We start from the raw sequence: 16,763 nt of genomic DNA, 5'->3' as shown, positions 1-16,763 counted from the left end.
CATCCACTGCATTGACGGGGACCGTGAATGTTAATGCCAACGAATTGTACTCCCACTTGAAACTGGAATATCCATGATGCTTGAGCTTAAAATTGGAATCTATCTTGAATTCAAAAATTTTAACCGAGTTTTGAACTGAGTTCGAGATGTGTTTGAACTCAAACCTATATTTAGAAACTCCCGCCACGGCGGTTACTGTAACGAACCGGACGGCACGGTTTTGTACTCTTGAAACACAACTTTCCTGAAGAAAGGATCTTCGGTCAAGAAGGAAGAGAGAACTCGTCACTCACATGGAGCAAAAACCGTATCTGCTCAAGATTTTCCTCTCTTTGATCCTGCTGGCTACGTCTAACGTCTGCAGTTTGGACGAGGTGTTTCGGTCCCTACTATTTAGCGATTGATTCTCTAGTTTTGCTCCTATAACTCAATTCTTATATTGACTCTTATGACTTCTACTTACCTGTATTTATTTTTTCTTTTCAGTTTGTCCGACACTTCGATCGTGGGATGCAAACTGAGAACCACCCTGGTATTTTTCTTTTTAGCAATTGTCTCTGGGTCCTGTTTCCCGATCATTGATACTCATTTTTAATTGCTACCATATATTAATGGTTAATTCATAAGATGATAGTTGAAATACTCTGTTTTTTTTTTTTTTCTACACGATGCATTTAAGGTTAAACAAGAAGAATTTGATACGGATCTTGCCATTTTAATTGACAACGTGCTCTCTGTGTAAATTTTGGGTAGCATCAATTGTTTCGTCGTGTTATTTGCGAGAGACAACGTTTTGGATTGTTGAGAAAACGTCCGTTTCTGTATTTGCAGGTCAAGAATCTCATGGAAGGACTGGAAATAAGTTGTCGAAACCTCTTATAGGAAATGATGGGAGGGTTTACACCTGTTCCCAGAGGAGTTTTTTCTCATTTGAAAGCAATGGTACAATTGCATGGACTATTCCCCTCCAATATAACTGCCATGCTGACATAGCTCCAGTAAATGATGAAAGTGGGAAGGTAATCCACGCTGAAATTTGTCAAACATTATTCTTCCATTCAACTGGACTTACCGAGCTAAGGCCATTAGCATTTTGTTTCCATTTTCTGCCTCACCAACTACGAATTTGGTAGATATACTTCGTTGCAGAAAACAGGGTTCTGCAAATTAAGTCTTTCAATATCAGAACTCTTGATCCTGTTCTTGAGATTTTCTTCGGTCCTGAAACTGCAAAGGGAGAAACAGGTGAAATTATTGGGATGGCAATAAGCATTTGGAGTTCCTCTCTTTTCATCAGTATTATGTATCGCGGTCTGTTTGCTTATACACTTCATGGGCATCTGCTTTGGAGCGCGGGGCCAATGCTGGATAGGTTTGGTTATCGTCAAGGATGTAAAGAAAATATCACAGACTGCTATTTTACTTCCGCACCAGCCATTGATTTCTGTGAAGGAAGTCTTTATGTAAGGTCTAATTTTCGTACATTTTGTTATTACTATTTTTCTTTTTGCTCATTGTAGAACTATGCTGAAATTTGGAGTCATGGAACGGAAATTGGATTAAAAAAACCAAAAAAAGACGATGGCTTTTCTCTTCAACATGTTCGATTATGAAGCGTCCGGTACTTATATGTCTGTGGAGTTGAATCTATATGGTGTTATGGCAGATCTCAAATACTGAAGGACAGTTGTATTCTTTGTCTCTTCAAAGTCCTCACTTCAATTGGATCCAAGATCTTAGCAGCGTCGACAAAATTTACAGCATAACACCTGGACATAATGGCCGACTCTACCTCGTTTTCCCAAGAAGGGCTCTCCTGATGGCACTAGATGTTTCCACAGGAAATATTTTGTGGCAACAACATGTTGGCCCTTCAAGTACACGGGGATGCTCACCTGCTGTTGATTCCAACGGTAAGAACCCATTTGAATTGGTTTCAGTTTCCTGTTGATAAACCCACTTCTAATTGGTGCTTGCCTGCACTTTCTCTTTTCTCTTTATCAGCTATCATATGATGATTTTCAGTTTCTGAGTAATCTTTGGGAAGTTTTCCCTTAGAGCACGTAGCATCTCTGGTGATATTCTAAAACTTCTTCGGTTTAAAGTGGAAAAACAGGTTGGGCATCAATAGGCTCATTGGATGGATTTCTGTATTCGTTCTCACCTACCGGATACTTGAGAAAGTTTCTGAGTGCAACTGAACTTGATTTAATTCAAGTTAGTCCCCTCCTTGACTGCTCTGGAGCAGTTTATGTTTCACAGGGAAGAGTGAATTCAAAAACCACTCACACACTGGGTGAAAACAGATACATATCTGCTACAAAACCTATAAAAGTAGTCATTACCCAGCTGGTACCAGCTACTGGAGCTGTCTATCGGACTGCAGAGTATCCAGGTAATTTCAAAAATGTGTCACTTAAACAGCAATTAGTTGATGTTATCCGGAAATTATCGAATGACTGACTATTCTTTGGTAATTGCTATGAGTCCCTTTAAATCTTTCCATTAATCCTTTGTACATCATTTGCATTTGCTGTTTTAAATGGTTGGTCTTATCAGGTCAATTATCACGCTTGTTGTTTGAGAGCGATCTGCACCAGTTTATGTTAGACGAGAGGGTTCTTCTTGCTTTTGTAACTTCAGCAAGTGAGATGTTTCTTTGTTATTTTTCCTTTACTCTTTGTTGTCAGCGAGTACTCTGAAGATGATATTCTGATCAAGTTACTAAAACTAATAGCTTGAACCAGTTTGAGACGAAAGATGGTTAGACCATAAAATGTTTATATTTGCTCTTGTTTCAATACCTTAAACTGACCGTTTATTGAATTTCCCTCTTCTTTTTACCTACCACTCATTTGATACATGGCTCAATCGTTCCATTCTGGCTCTTCTTTCCTTCAGGCAGGGGTCTCAAGTGTCAAAGCACATGTGAGTATGGCTAAAACAACAAACGATCTAACCATTCTAGTCATGTTCTAACTCATATTCATTTATCAGGGAGGAAGCTAGAAAAGAGCTGCTCTATAGCAAAACCAAAGCATCTCAGCATCTATACAGGTGATTCAAAGCCTCCCCTAGGTACATACCAGCGCATAGTGTCATCACCCCCTCACTTCATCTTCTTGCAGGGAATGAAAGGACAATACTACTTTTCCTGTTATTCCAGTTAGCAATCTTAATAATGCTTGCCGGGTCTGTTCGATTCTGTTACCTATTCTGGGGCAAAAGAACGCTCCAAGATCAAGATCTGGGGAAGTTTTTTGAAAAGAGAGTAAGTAATATGAAAAAGTAAATCGAACTACAAGCAAACAATAGTAAACAAATGTTTGTATTCTTAAGAGAAAACCAACTTTTCTTTAATATTTTGTCAGCGTTATCTTCACATGAGAAGAAAAGCATTCGACAAGGTCATCTCAGAAATGGAGCAATCAGCAAGTGAGGAAGCTGTGGAGAACAAAGTCTTAAATGATCTGGGCGACATAATGAAGGAGAAAGAAGGAATTGAGAGAAAGCTGTCTACTACCTACAGTTTGGGCAGGGATGGAGCTAGATCCGAGTGTAGTCCTCATTCGCGGTCTCTCCTGCCAATGTATAATGGGAAGCTCAAGAGTCACTCGTTTCAAAGCTCAAAGAAAGAAAGTCTGACAATATTCCACACACTAAGTGACAGTTCTTCAGATGAGACGAGTTCAAGAGGCGCCAACAGCAGCAGCAGTTATGACAGCGGTGGCAGTAGAACAGAGGACGTCTATTCTTACGGAGATGAATCATCGGTCATTAAAGCCAAAGCCGCGGTTGGAGTAGGGAGCTCTAGCAGGGCCGTGAGAGGCAATATCAGACCTTGGGAGGGCACACCTGACTCTGCATCAACATCCAAAGGATATTCAAACCCTCTTTACGTAGACAAAGATCAGGTCGATGACATATCGAAAGAACTGCAGTTGCCAGAAGAGGAAGCATTGAGAGAGCTCACAGAACAAGGATCGAGCAAGAGTGTGTTGCAGAGGAGGAGAACTACCTGCACCAAGTACTGACACAGAAAACGGCACTTGTTTTGGAGCCTATGATTTAGTTCGAATTGCTGCTTTCAATTCTTGATTAGATTTCCATTTTGCATTATTTCAACCAAAACATACTTAGCTACTTTGGATTTAGCAGTGTGACATAATAAACCTGATAAGTACTAGTATATAATTTATTTTCACATAACAGATATAACTTATTTAAATAATAGCAGTTATTTAATAACTATATAATATTAAATAATACTGTAAATATTAAATAAAAATTGATTATTATGTTTCGATGCATTATAAATTAAAATAAATTAAATTTATTAATATGTATGGTAATTTAAAATTTAATTTAGGTTATGTTATAATCTTATAATTTTAGAGTACCTTTTTTAAAAAAATTTAATTAGTTGAACATTAAGATATTTTATAAATATAGAATAGTAATTTTATTATAATAATATTTTTAATTTATTTTACATATTTGCCTGAAAATGTAATAAATTATTATCTATATTAATTATACTCCTAAATAATTAACTATTGTATATTATTAAAATTATAATAGTTACTTAAAAAGCTCAATACTAATAGCTTCTTTGTTGTTTATAACATCTCTAGTTATAAGAAAGTAGTAATATAATAAAATATTTATTAATCATTTTAATTAACTAATATTATATCAATTGTTTAAAAAATAATTAATTATACTAAAAAAGTCTATAAAAACTTTATTAATGTCATTAGCTCTAGAATTTTATATTTGAATAATATTTATTCTATATAACAACTAAATGCACATTGGTTGATGAATGAGAAAACTAGGATCGAAGCAATACCTTGGAAATCAAATCTTTGTAGCCAAGTCGAGATCTTGCAACCAAAACAACACTTTTTTAACGTAGCAAATTCTAGGGTTATCTACTTTCCCTATAGAATATACATTTTTTTTTTTTTTGGTGTGTTAGTGGATGCAATAGAAAATACAATAGAAAATATTTTTTGTGTTAGCTTGTGCAATGTAAAATACTATGGAAAAATCATAATAAATTTATTAATAAAATACTCTATGAAATTTTTAGCTTTTCTAAAATAGTTTTATTTAATTTTTATATTAATTAAATAAGATATATATTAACTTTTATAACTTAATAAATAAATTTAAAAATAAATTAAGGTTTTTTATTTAATTATATATATATATAATAAAATTCTTAATAAGATGCTTTATTCTCACTCTTAAATATAATATTAATAATCATGAAATCATATAAATAGAAAATTATGAAACTTTATTATATAAAATTACTAGGAATAACATTATGTTGGGATTGTAACTTAATGTCAATGTAACATTTATATATATCAAAATAAGAAACCAGTTATTTTTAAAAGAGCACAATTCATAAATAAATATATTTACTGTTAATATTAACATATTGATTGTTTATCTTAAAAACATAATATAATGTAAATTTCATTTACATGAGTGAGAAGAAAACTTGAAAAAAAATCCTCATTATATTAGAATGCTTGTCCAATATGTTTTCCAAACGATAAAATAATAAAAATGAAATAACATAAGTCTAATACATTTAAATATTTAATATAAAATACCTGAAGTTAGTACCTGTGAAATACAACATAAATGTTCAATTTTCAATAATGTATAATAATGAATAATTTTACCACATTTAGTTGATAATAAATCTCAAAAATATGATTCTCTTGCAGATCGTGTTGCATAATCTCTTTGTGTATTTCTTTATTGATCCTCATCATTGATAACTTTCTTCACCTACATTATTATCCTCTCCACTGGACACATCACTTGAATAATCATCTTTATTTTTAAATATATGCATACACTCTCTTTGAATAATTATGTAAGATACAACAAACAATTATGATTTGTTGATTTGCTAGACGAGTAAATCAAGCATTTTATTGTCTTTATCGATCATCTATGAATTATGGTTGTTCACATTTGTAGCCTTAGGCAGGCAAAAGAAAGTTATCTCATTGATATTGTGAAAGTACAGGGGAATTTAGGCAGTTTTTCCCGTTTACAGATCCGACTTGCGAAAAGAACTAATAATAATACTGACGGGAGCGATATACGAAGATCCGTTCGAGATACTGGAGGTAACAGGGCAGCACTTTTGTCTGCTCTACGACGAGCCGACTTCACTCTTCCGGTAAGTAGCAATTCGAAGTCATTTGTTCTCCTCTTCATCGTTTGGATAAACTTGCTTTTTCCTCTTTTAATCGTTATCGGTTCTCGTTATCACTGAAAACGATAAAATTTCAGATCTTATTGTCTGCCTTGAGACAGAAAAGCTATGTATACCTAGGTTTTGCTTCTCGGATGTGATATTGAACTGTCCACAAACTTTGAAACTGCATTATAGTCCTGGTGGAAAACTTTGCTTTTATTTTCTCTGAACCCGATGAATCTTCGACGCTGCCATTATTCACTTCTCTGATTATGATAAAATCTCAGCCTCCTTTTATGGTAGTTCTATTTGGTCTAGGAATGGCCGTGTTAAAAAAAAAAAAAACGAAATATGATTAAAGCGTTGAAACACCAATTTTATTATACAAATGATCTGGCAGGGAAAGCAGTCTCCTGTGGTCAAATGCCAAAAAAAGTGAATGTAATTGAATTAAGAGACTCGTAACGTGGTCTTGGTAATGAATAAACCCTAGATTCCTATATTTTCCACTTCTTTCCACCTTTTTTCTTCTCAAAATCAATAAGCCTGTGAAGTTTTATATTTGCAAATAAGAAATAGAAAATTCTGATATTTTATGTCAATCTCCTGGAGCGCTGGCAAGGAACAAAAATGCACTGTTAGTGTGAGAGGTACTTGGAGTCAGGTTTTGTAAAAAATATGCCACACAAACCCCAAATCCTCCATTAAATATAAAACTTGACATGCCAAATTTCTTCATTGCCTTTGTAACTCTTCTTCTTCTTCTTCTTCTTCGAGATTTTAGGCTTGGGATGACAGCTAAATATCAACTGGCAGTGCTATAAGTTTAGGAGTGTGAAACTTTCAGTAAGTTTGCCAAAGATAGCTTATTTCCGATTACACATTTATGAGTATTTCTGACATCTGAATGCTCTTTTGTTATTGCTTTTAGTATTTTTGTTTATCTGCTAGAAATTTTTGCTTCTACTTTCTGTTTCCATAAAACATTTGCAGCATTTTTCAGTAGAGATTTATTTTGTCATCAGAAAGCAATGCAATTATTACTACCCTATTGTGGTAGTATCTTATAAGGTAATTGGTTGCGAGCTCTCAAAGTGGCTGATCTTCTTACGAGTGTATGTGGACAGGTTTCTCAATTCGAGATTTTCTTTTGATATAAAGATGGGAACTATAGACTTCATTGACCTTGATGCAGTTGAAGCTTCGGATATGGTTGAAAAAAGTGATGGACCGTTTAGTTTAAACTCTGAGCCAAGTGAAATTAATGTTCAACCTAATACTTCAGAGGACATCTCCATCATTGAGAACTCGGGGCAACCTCCTGAGGGTCGTGGCGGTACTAAGAATGACCCTAACTTTCAGAGAATGGAACTGCACAAAGATGTGGCTCAAGAAAAGTCAATTCTTCAAGGGAGTCTTGACATGGTAGAATCGGTTGAAATTGTCAAGAAGATTGAGGGAATAAAAGCTGTAGAAAATGGTTCTTTGACTACTCTGGACGATGACAGTTTCGGAAGCCAGGTTGTTGAAACCCGTATCCTAGTTTTGGCATTGAAAGTGCTTGCTGGTTTTAGCTGAATTTTGGTTTATGGACAAATCTTTCAGATATTGGCATGTAGGGTGATGTTATTTTATTAAAATCAATTCTCTAACTTATAAAATCTATCTTGACTTGACTGTTCCCTGTAAAGAACATTTGCAGTTACTATTTCCCTAATGTCTCATGCTAGATATATCAAGTAGAAAGAGAGCTCGAACGATCAGCTTCGACCAGCAACCATCTGTTTGCGTCATTTATAGCTCCTTATCAAAGTGAGCAGAAACTTTCCATCTCTAAAAATATGCATGCTATATATGGAACTGCCTTCCTGCTGATCATACAACTAACGAAATTTACTCTACCAAAATTTTATTTTTCATGTAAGTGTAACTCTGAGGGAGATAGCTAAATTTGTTTGTTTGTTTTTTTTGTTTTGCAGAAATAGTAAAAAGAAGCTTGAGGAACTTATGCAGCATTGGTCTCAGTGGCATGCTCTTTATGATTCTATGTCCACTGTAATTTTTCATTCTTCACAATGATCCGATGCTTATTAGATGTAGAAAAAGTTCTCAGCTTCTCTGAGACATGCTCTATATTATTTGTTTGTTTGTCTTTTTTTTTCTGAGAACCCTCTCTGTGAGTTTTCTTTTGCAGTTGTACTGCAAATGAAATGCAGTACATATGATTTAAGTTGTCCTTAACCAAGACAGCTTTAACTCTATATGGTTGGTCAAGTTCTTCTAGATTCTATTACTCAAATGAAAAAGGCAAAAGTGTTTGTGGGTCTGAAAAAGACGTTTTATACAGTTTTCTGTTTTCCAAGCACAGTGGGTCTTCTACTGAGTGAAAGGATGTGTTTTTTTTGGTTGTTGTTGTTTTTGCATTGTGATTTGTATTGCGTTTTACTCAAATAGTGTCAGTAGTTTATCCAAATAATATTCCATCATGAAAATTATATTGTACGCTTCCTTGGATATTTGTTTATTGTCAAGAAACAAAAACATAAAAGAAAGCAAGAGGATAAACTGAGAGACAAAAAAAAAATGGAGTGCTGTCTGGCTAGTTTTCAGATGACTAGCAACCTCAAGTTATTCTAGATTCTACTATTTAAATGGAAAAAGAAAAAGTGTTTGTCTGTTTGAAAAAGACATTTTATACAGTTGTTTGTTTTCCAAGCACAGTGGGTCTTCTACTGAGTAAAAGTTTATTTATTTATTTATTTTTGGTTGTTGCTGTTTTACCTTGTGATTTTTGCTTTTTACTCATTATAGTGTCAGTAGTTTATCCTAATAATATTCCATCATGAAAAATATAGTGAACGCTACCTTGGATGTTTGTTTATTGTCAAGAAACGAAAACATAAGAGAAAGTAAGAGGGGAAACTGAGAGGCAAAAAACAAAAGGAGAGGTCTGGCTAGTTTTCAGATGACTAGCAACCTCTTTCATAGATATTAATTAGTAAAACTTTTAGAATGATAAGAAGTGCTTAAGCACTCTGAAACAGAAAAGAAATAGCACTCTTAAGGCTAATGTACTTTGACTTTCTAAGTGTAAACTTTTACTTAGAAACTGATGTGGGAAACATACTGGCTTTCTGACTTTTATCAACTAATAATCTGAAGACAAGATTATATCCTATTATTAGAATTGGCTTCTAATTAAACTTTAATTCCTGGATAGTACAATTCTTCTATATATCTAACATCTATTCTCAGAAGACAAGCACTGGTGGTCTTTTCACTTTGTTCAAAAATAAATTTTCCTGTAATAGCTTTATTATGTAAAAACAGTGACATTAATTGCAATATCATTTGTTTATTTGTGATGTGTCTGCAGGGATCTTCCAGTGATGCCTTGGAATCTGGGGAAGAGACATACTTTCCCGCTATTAATGTTGATTTGGAGAAGTCTAATACAGTGGTATGTTTTGTTCTGATCTTCATTTGTTTCCCACCTTCATCTAAGTTGTGAAATGATGCCGTTTTCTCATTTATTATTGCGTATTTTGCTACTGATTTACATGTCTTAGCATTTCCAACTGCTTTTTCAGGTTCTGATTTTCTTTTAAGTGTTGATAGTGCTATTAATTTTTTGGAATTGGATACATGTTCCTAGATCAGCCAATTGTATGGCTATACTTTTGCTAAAGAGGGGATCTTTTCCAATCTCCCGTTGTTCAGGGCCCAGCTAGATTAGCCAATTGTGTGGTTGAAACTTTAGCTAAAGAGGGGGTTGCTTTCTAATCTCCCATTGTTTTGGGCCCACCTCTCTGGCATGTATTCCTTTTGCCTTTGGGCTTTAATATCTATCACCATCTTTAAAGGAAAAAAAAAGTGTTGTAGTTGCACTGCTTTTGTTATATATGTGTGGCTTTAGCTTAAAATTTGTGATTTGGTATTTGTAACATTTATACAGGATATTAAGTCTATGAAGAGATAATAGATATTCAGACATTGGTCACCAAGGATTGTTGCATTTTGGCAGTTCTAACTGATAATAAGCAGAGCTTCTCCTTTTTTTTCTTTTTTTTCCCCTGAATCTTTGTCATCTGTATTTGGTCTTTGTTCATTGGCTTATAGCAATGTCATGTTATTTGGTTCTGTAATGTGAAGTTTTGTCACTTCCAGGTATGGCTTTTCTATATTTGTTTGCTTAACCACAATAGTATTCTTCAACACGGTGCCAGTCTTTATTGCAGTGCTGCACATATTTTTAACATGCTGATGTTGTTGGAACATACTGGGTCTTGTACCGTTCAGATAATTGTATCACCAGATGTTTCTAGGCATCCATCGATCTTCTTGGGCTGAAATGAACAGTTTTATTGTGCTTGTTTGGTAGAATTGGTCGGTAGGGTTGTTAAGTTGTTGGTTTCACCCTGCGGCTCAAATCCACTACTGTATTGCCATATGCCCATTCTTACTGGTTATTCTTGTACCATTGGTTTCAGAATAACATTGCAATAAGATAATCCTATCACAAACTTATTTAGGGACATGCTTCTTATGCGTAGTTTCTAAATAGTCCTGCACAGCTCAAATTTTGTTGCATAGCTCTGTTGAACTATCCTGTGGTTACTTAAGGCACTAGTTGGAAACACTGTTCCTAGAATTAATGCAGTTTTAACCTGCTATGAAGAAATTTTCTTGATCTCCTATCCTGAATTCAAATTAACAGCGTTATAGAAAATATAATTCAAATTCGTAGAGTTTGAACATTTAGAGGCACGATTTTGTTTTCTTGCTTAATTGGCCTCTCCAATTTGTAGAACTTTGAAGAACAATAATATACCTCCTTCACCAAGAGTGGTTAACAAATGTAAAGGTCTCATTTATGGATTGGTTTCGAATCAAGGCTTCTGAAGAGTATCTTGGGGCAACCTGAGGGTCCCTGGTTTTCGAATCAATGATCACATGAAGGGTTTTCTAGCATGATGTCTTGGGTTCAAGTCTCATTAGGTGTAAGGTTGCATGTGCATCTGTAATCAACATTAAAAAATAGATTTGATTCTTGATCATGAAGATAAACTTGCCATGGTCTAATTTATTTCTGTTTCCTGGTGTTAGCTGATGCCTGCTTTTTGCTTTAATATCTGGCTCTATTCAAGGATGAAATATTTTCTTTCACGTGTAGACATTCTGGGTTGATAAACAAGCAAGGCCAGATGAAAGCACAGAAATTGTTCATCTGGATAGTGACTCCGTGCCTCTGTATGACCGTGGATATCGATTGGGTTTGACTTCAGGTGATGGCTCTACTCAAATTGAGAGGTACATGCTATCTTCTCTCTTACATGGTTTCAAATATAATGGTTTTATTTATTTATTATATTTCAGCTCTCTTACATGGTTTCAAATATAATGGTTTTATTTATTTATTATATTTCTACTACTGAGTAGTAATATCTGGTTGATAGTTTTAATGCTTGCATTCTTTCTTTAATTATGGCGTACCTTATGTACAGTAAGGGCATTGAAGTGATTGAAGCCTCTCGTTGTTTCAACTGTGGTTCTTACAATCACTCATTAAAGGAATGTCCCAAGCCTCGGGATAATGTTGCTGTCAATAATGCCCGTAAACAGCATAATTTGAAGCGAAACCCAACAAGTGGTCCTCGTTTCCCGACGAGATACTATCAAAATTCGCCTGGTGGTAAATTTGATGGTCTGAAGCCTGGAATCCTTAGTGCTGAAACAAGGCAGTGTTTAGGAATTGGGGTAAGCATATTCACTTATTGGGTACTATTCCATTTTTGTGTTAGTGTCTTTATATTACTCACTATTTATGATTGTCAGTTGTACTAAATAAGATGAGTTGAGCTACTGTGTTGTACTTACGAAGTTGGACTTCTCATGTTCTCGTCGTACTTTTTTTTTGTGGTCCCAGCACACATATTTTGAATACCCAATCCAGATTATGAATCACCAAACCCAAGCATACCTTCTTCTCTAATGTGCGAATAAAATTTATTGGGAATTAGAAACAGTGGAAAAAAAGTAAGTGAACCTGACTCACTGAATTGTACTTCTGGCAGCTATTCTGATATTAAAACTATTCAATAAAGATAAAATTTATGGAAATTCGCTCAATATGAGTTATCTGCTGATGGATGGTGCATTTGGACTGGTTATTGTTCATTTATTTATTTTGTGATAGATAACTGGTTGTTAAATTTGCACTCTAATTTTTCATTCAACTAGTAGATCTAGGAAGAATGTTTCATCCAACAATGGAACTGATACTAATAGTGTGGTTATATTTCATTAAAAAAACCCAAAAAATGCTCATCAGCATTGGTTATTGTTCACTGAAAATGTAATTTGCTGTAAAGACACGGATGCATCTTGGCAGCACATCCTAAGAAGTACCAACAGCTTTGCTGATATGTTAGCTAGGGAAGGGGCTGCCTAGCAGCACCTCACTGTAGGAACCTCAATCCGTCTCTGGCCTTACCTGGTGTGAGGTCTTGTTTTGTTGTTTTTCTTTTTCATCTTGTACTTTTTGCTAGTGTACTGTATCATCTTCCGGAAGTTCTCTTAATGGAACCTGCCTTCTCATTATTATATTGCTTCTTTATGGATCTATTTGAGGGAGGAGGTGTTGGAATCTAAATTGAGAAACATTACTTGTAACATTATAGATCATTGATGGTTTGCATCTGACTATGCAAATTTAGATGATGGGCCCAGTAAAGTCCAAGCCTTGGCAAAGAAAAATTGGCAACTCACATGGTACTATGTATGTATCTCTCTTCCTGAAAGCTTCGTGGGCACTAAAGCTGCAAGTACTGATAAGTTAGTCTGTTGTGATATGTAGTTTTACACGAGTTTTTAGTCTTTCTCAAGCAAACCCAACTCATTTAACCAATTTTGGACTTGAATTTTTGAACTTCTTGTTGGAGATATGAATAAAGTAATTCATGTTCTACTCTAAACTTTTAGTGCACTACTGTTATACTCTTTCTTATATGGTTGTGCAGGAACTTGATCCTCCGCCTTGGCTGAACCGAATGCGTGACATTGGCTACCCGCCTGGATATCTAGGTTAGTTGATGAATTTTGTTTGTTGTCCATTGCTGTGAGTACTTTAATTGAAATAGTACTGTGATTACAGTTTATTGCTTGTGACCTCGTGATTGTCATTTGAGGTTTAGCCATAAAAAGCTTTCATTTAACTTGACTTTCATGTTTATTTTTGCTTGTTAGATTCTGAGGTCGAGGATGAGCCCTCTGGAATTACCATATATGGTGATGATGAACCTAAAAATGAATGTGAAGACGGGGAAATTCTAGAAACAGCAGAGCCGGGACGCCAGGAGAATAAAATGAGTGTCACTTTTCCAGGTGTGAATGCACCAATTCCCAAGAATGCAGATGAATGGTTGTGGGCCCCGTACCATTCTACTTTGGATTCCCATAGATCTCGATGGCATCCGAGGTCGAATCATTCAACAGAAGCGACTAGAAGTCCATACTGTGAACAGAGGTGGTCCAGAGATTACAGAGATGAGGGTCCTCCAGGAGTGGATCCTTCCGAGTTCAGTCATGGGCCAAAGTATGGGGCTTATGATTCTGTTGTCTCAACTGATTACAAGAATTCAAGAAATAATCCAATATCAAGAGATACAGCTTTAGGGAGGTCTGCATCCGATAGAGGTTGGAGGAGCCCTTTGGCCCCAGAAAGTCCAATTGGTCAGGGTAGTTCCTTTCACTCTTCTCCATACTCATCCTCAAACTTCACCAAGCATCCATCTCAGGATTTTGATAGGTGGGCTCCTGAAAATAAGCATCATTCGAGCTCTGATTCATCATCACATAGAAGGGACAGGCATGAGCATCGTCATCATTACAGGAGGTGAATGGAGTTTTAAAGCTAGCAAGATCTTGCTGGTGTTGTTAACTGGGTTGTGACTCTGTGCCTATGGGACCTTTGTTAGCTATTGGTTGGTGTTGATGTTCTTGTATGTAAATGAGGCCCTCATGGGTTTTACCCGATGCCTTAATGCATTCAAGCTCTGTTTACAGTCTGTTTTCGTGAGGAGTGTGCTCTTAAAGTAATTATATTTGTGCCCAGTATTCTGATATTCAGAGTAAAGAGGGGAGGCTGCCTTGCTGTGACATGACCGCTGGCTTTAGCAACATCTTGCTAGCTTTAAACCTCCATGCACCTAACCGCTGGCGCACTCCTCTCATTATGTCTCCGTAATCTTCAGAAGCTTTTTTTTTTTATCAATTAGGCTTTTCCGATCTATTCTTAATGAGATTCACAGTTTGTCGTTAAATGCAATTTCAACGTCTGATTTACAATGTTAAGGCCGTGGTGACCTTTGAATCAGTGTATGTGGAAGTCGTGTGTTATTGTAGTTAGGTTATCCAACGACATGCTTTGGTGGTTACCCATTCTTATTTTATGTCCAGCGTACTTTCAGTTCATGGTTGCGCCTTCTTCCATGAGAGAACTAGTTGCAATTTTTATTTTTTATTTTTTTCCATTTAAACGTTAGTGATTCGAGTTGAACTCGTTAAGCTTGGACCTTGACATTAGAGATGCGCGAGGCCGACTGCTCCCTTGTTGAAGAAGCAAGGAAAGAAGGATAAAAAACGACGATTGGTTGGAAAAAGAGAAAAAAAAAGAGGAAAGGAACATAATTTCATATTAGTGGAGCAAGGTTTGGGTACGGTTGTTGTATTTCGATCTGCCCTGAAACAGATTCCAATGCAGTCAGAGTGAGTCAAGGTTCCTTTCGCTCCAGGGTCCCACTCATTCCTCGTCGATACTGTGAGCTCAGTCCCCACAGCTTACAGAAAAGCCCCCCCCCTCCCCTACCCAAGAGATCCACAAACCCAATCTCTGCGTCTTGTTTTTCTCTCAGATAACAAACAAATTCAAACTCCGTGCTAGTCCAAGGGCTTTTCTGTTTTTTCTCTCCAGGTTGGTGGGACCGCTCAACTTCCTTTTGTCAGGATTCGTCTGCAATACCTGAGAGGAGAGAGTACCCCATCCTAACAGCGGTCTGACAAAAAGTACGAGAAGCATGGAATAAATCGGCTCACATCCAAAAGAGGAGAGAATCTCCAATCTCTTTGCTATCATCCTTTAATCATCCCACTCCTCTTCCTCCCCAGATGAAGACCATCATGGCTAGAACACCCCATGACTCATCCTTCTCTTCCTCCAAGAGACACCTGCATTTGCAATGGAGGAGAAAGAAAGAAGAAGATGAAGAGCCTCTAGCTGCTTCCATTTCCAACATACACGCTTCCTCCATTTTCGAGGACATGGCAGAAAAGGAGAAGGACGGCACCACAGCCCAAGCTCCTGAGCTACCTCGTGTCACCACCAAGAAGAAGACTGCTATGGTGCCGGCCATAAAGATCAGGTCAGTCTTGGCAGTTCTGGCGGGAAAGACACGGTGGCATGTGGGTTCCGGCCTTGGCAACAAGATGATCGGCACACTCTTCGGATATCGCCGGGGGCACGTCCACTTCGCCTTCCAGGAGGACCCAAAGTCCGGCCCGGCCTTGCTCATCGAGCTTGCTACGTCGACGTGTGGACTGGTGAAAGAGATGGCTTCTGGGTTGGTGAGAATTGCGTTGGAATGCGACAAGAAGACGACGGAGAAGAAGTCGTCGACGGGGAGATTAATCGAGGAGCCGCTCTGGCGGACTTACTGCAACGGGAAGAAGTGCGGATTCGCGAAGCGACGCGAGTGCGGGCCGGCGGAGTGGAAGGTTCTCAAGGCGGTGGAGCCGATTTCCATGGGCGCCGGAGTGCTGCCGGGAAATGGCATGGACGGGTCGGACGGCGAACTCATGTACATGAGAGCTCGGTTCGAGCGGGTGGTTGGGTCAAGAGATTCCGAGGCGTTTTACATGATGAACCCTGATGGATCTGGAGGTCCCGAGCTCAGTATCTACCTACTGAGAGTCTGATACTTCATATTATTATGATTAATACTGTAATGAGTAAGTAAGAGCTTCGGTTCTTCCCTCAATGGTGTCTCCTACTGTTACTTCTCTGGATGAGAAAGAACGTGCAGATTGCTCGTTGGATGTACACAGAAGGTTGAGTGTATGCGCGCACCATGATAAATAACAAGAGGTTGGTGAACTTGCTCTTGTTGACTGATGTTCTCTCTGTCATCAGTCGTCGCATGAGAAACAGATTCTCGCACTACTTGGAGGAGGTATTGGAGGGTTGAATCAATCTTTTGGTGTATTCTGGGTGGGTTTTTGTGTTTTTTTCTTTTCAGGGTACTGTCTTGTAGGGCGCCAGGGTTACAAGGGTCGAGCAAAGATCAAAGAGATCTGAGGCAATGGGGTACATCTTTCTTGTATAGTTTCTTTGTTTTCCTTTTCAAAGGAAACAGAAGCAATGGAATTGTCACTATCTTTAGTTATTCTTGAGCCTGCTGAAACGTCAATCAATGCAAAATCAAAATTAATGCTATTCAAATTTATATTTAGCAGTTAAAACTTAGAAGAGTTTCCCATT

At 37.0% G+C, this 16,763-nt stretch overlaps 3 protein-coding genes across 3 annotated transcripts; all 3 read left to right on the top strand.

Moving 5' to 3' along the window:
- The first annotated feature begins 293 nt into the window (after positions 1-293).
- On the top strand, positions 294-4,106 carry LOC137937380 (protein GAMETE EXPRESSED 3). Its single transcript, XM_068782445.1, has 11 exons — positions 294-374; positions 487-532; positions 832-1,019; positions 1,134-1,463; positions 1,667-1,913; positions 2,117-2,395; positions 2,560-2,646; positions 2,902-2,928; positions 2,998-3,057; positions 3,129-3,271; positions 3,372-4,106. Exons 1-11 carry the CDS (start codon positions 294-296, stop codon positions 4,032-4,034), a joined length of 2,151 nt encoding a protein of 716 aa, XP_068638546.1. The 3' UTR covers positions 4,035-4,106.
- A 2,052-nt stretch (positions 4,107-6,158) lies between these two features.
- On the top strand, positions 6,159-14,301 carry LOC137936813 (uncharacterized). Its single transcript, XM_068781710.1, has 9 exons — positions 6,159-6,211; positions 7,357-7,763; positions 7,960-8,041; positions 8,209-8,284; positions 9,606-9,689; positions 11,403-11,539; positions 11,734-11,986; positions 13,249-13,312; positions 13,475-14,301. The coding sequence occupies exons 2-9, from the start codon at positions 7,391-7,393 to the stop codon at positions 14,125-14,127; spliced, it is 1,722 nt and encodes a 573-aa protein (XP_068637811.1). The 5' UTR covers positions 6,159-6,211; positions 7,357-7,390; the 3' UTR covers positions 14,128-14,301.
- A 1,093-nt stretch (positions 14,302-15,394) lies between these two features.
- LOC137936815 (protein MIZU-KUSSEI 1-like) lies at positions 15,395-16,668 on the top strand. The gene has a single exon (XM_068781711.1). It carries the CDS (start codon positions 15,395-15,397, stop codon positions 16,199-16,201), a length of 807 nt encoding a protein of 268 aa, XP_068637812.1. The 3' UTR covers positions 16,202-16,668.
- The last annotated feature ends 95 nt before the right edge of the window (positions 16,669-16,763 follow it).

Source organism: Aristolochia californica, unplaced genomic scaffold, assembly GCF_029961685.1.
Source record: "Aristolochia californica isolate CCGP_79_NKW_82.1479 unplaced genomic scaffold, dmAriCali1.0.hap1 SCAF_7, whole genome shotgun sequence".
In the NCBI taxonomy this organism is placed as follows: domain Eukaryota; kingdom Viridiplantae; phylum Streptophyta; class Magnoliopsida; order Piperales; family Aristolochiaceae; genus Aristolochia; species Aristolochia californica.
This window is presented reverse-complemented; position numbering and strand designations above follow the sequence as displayed.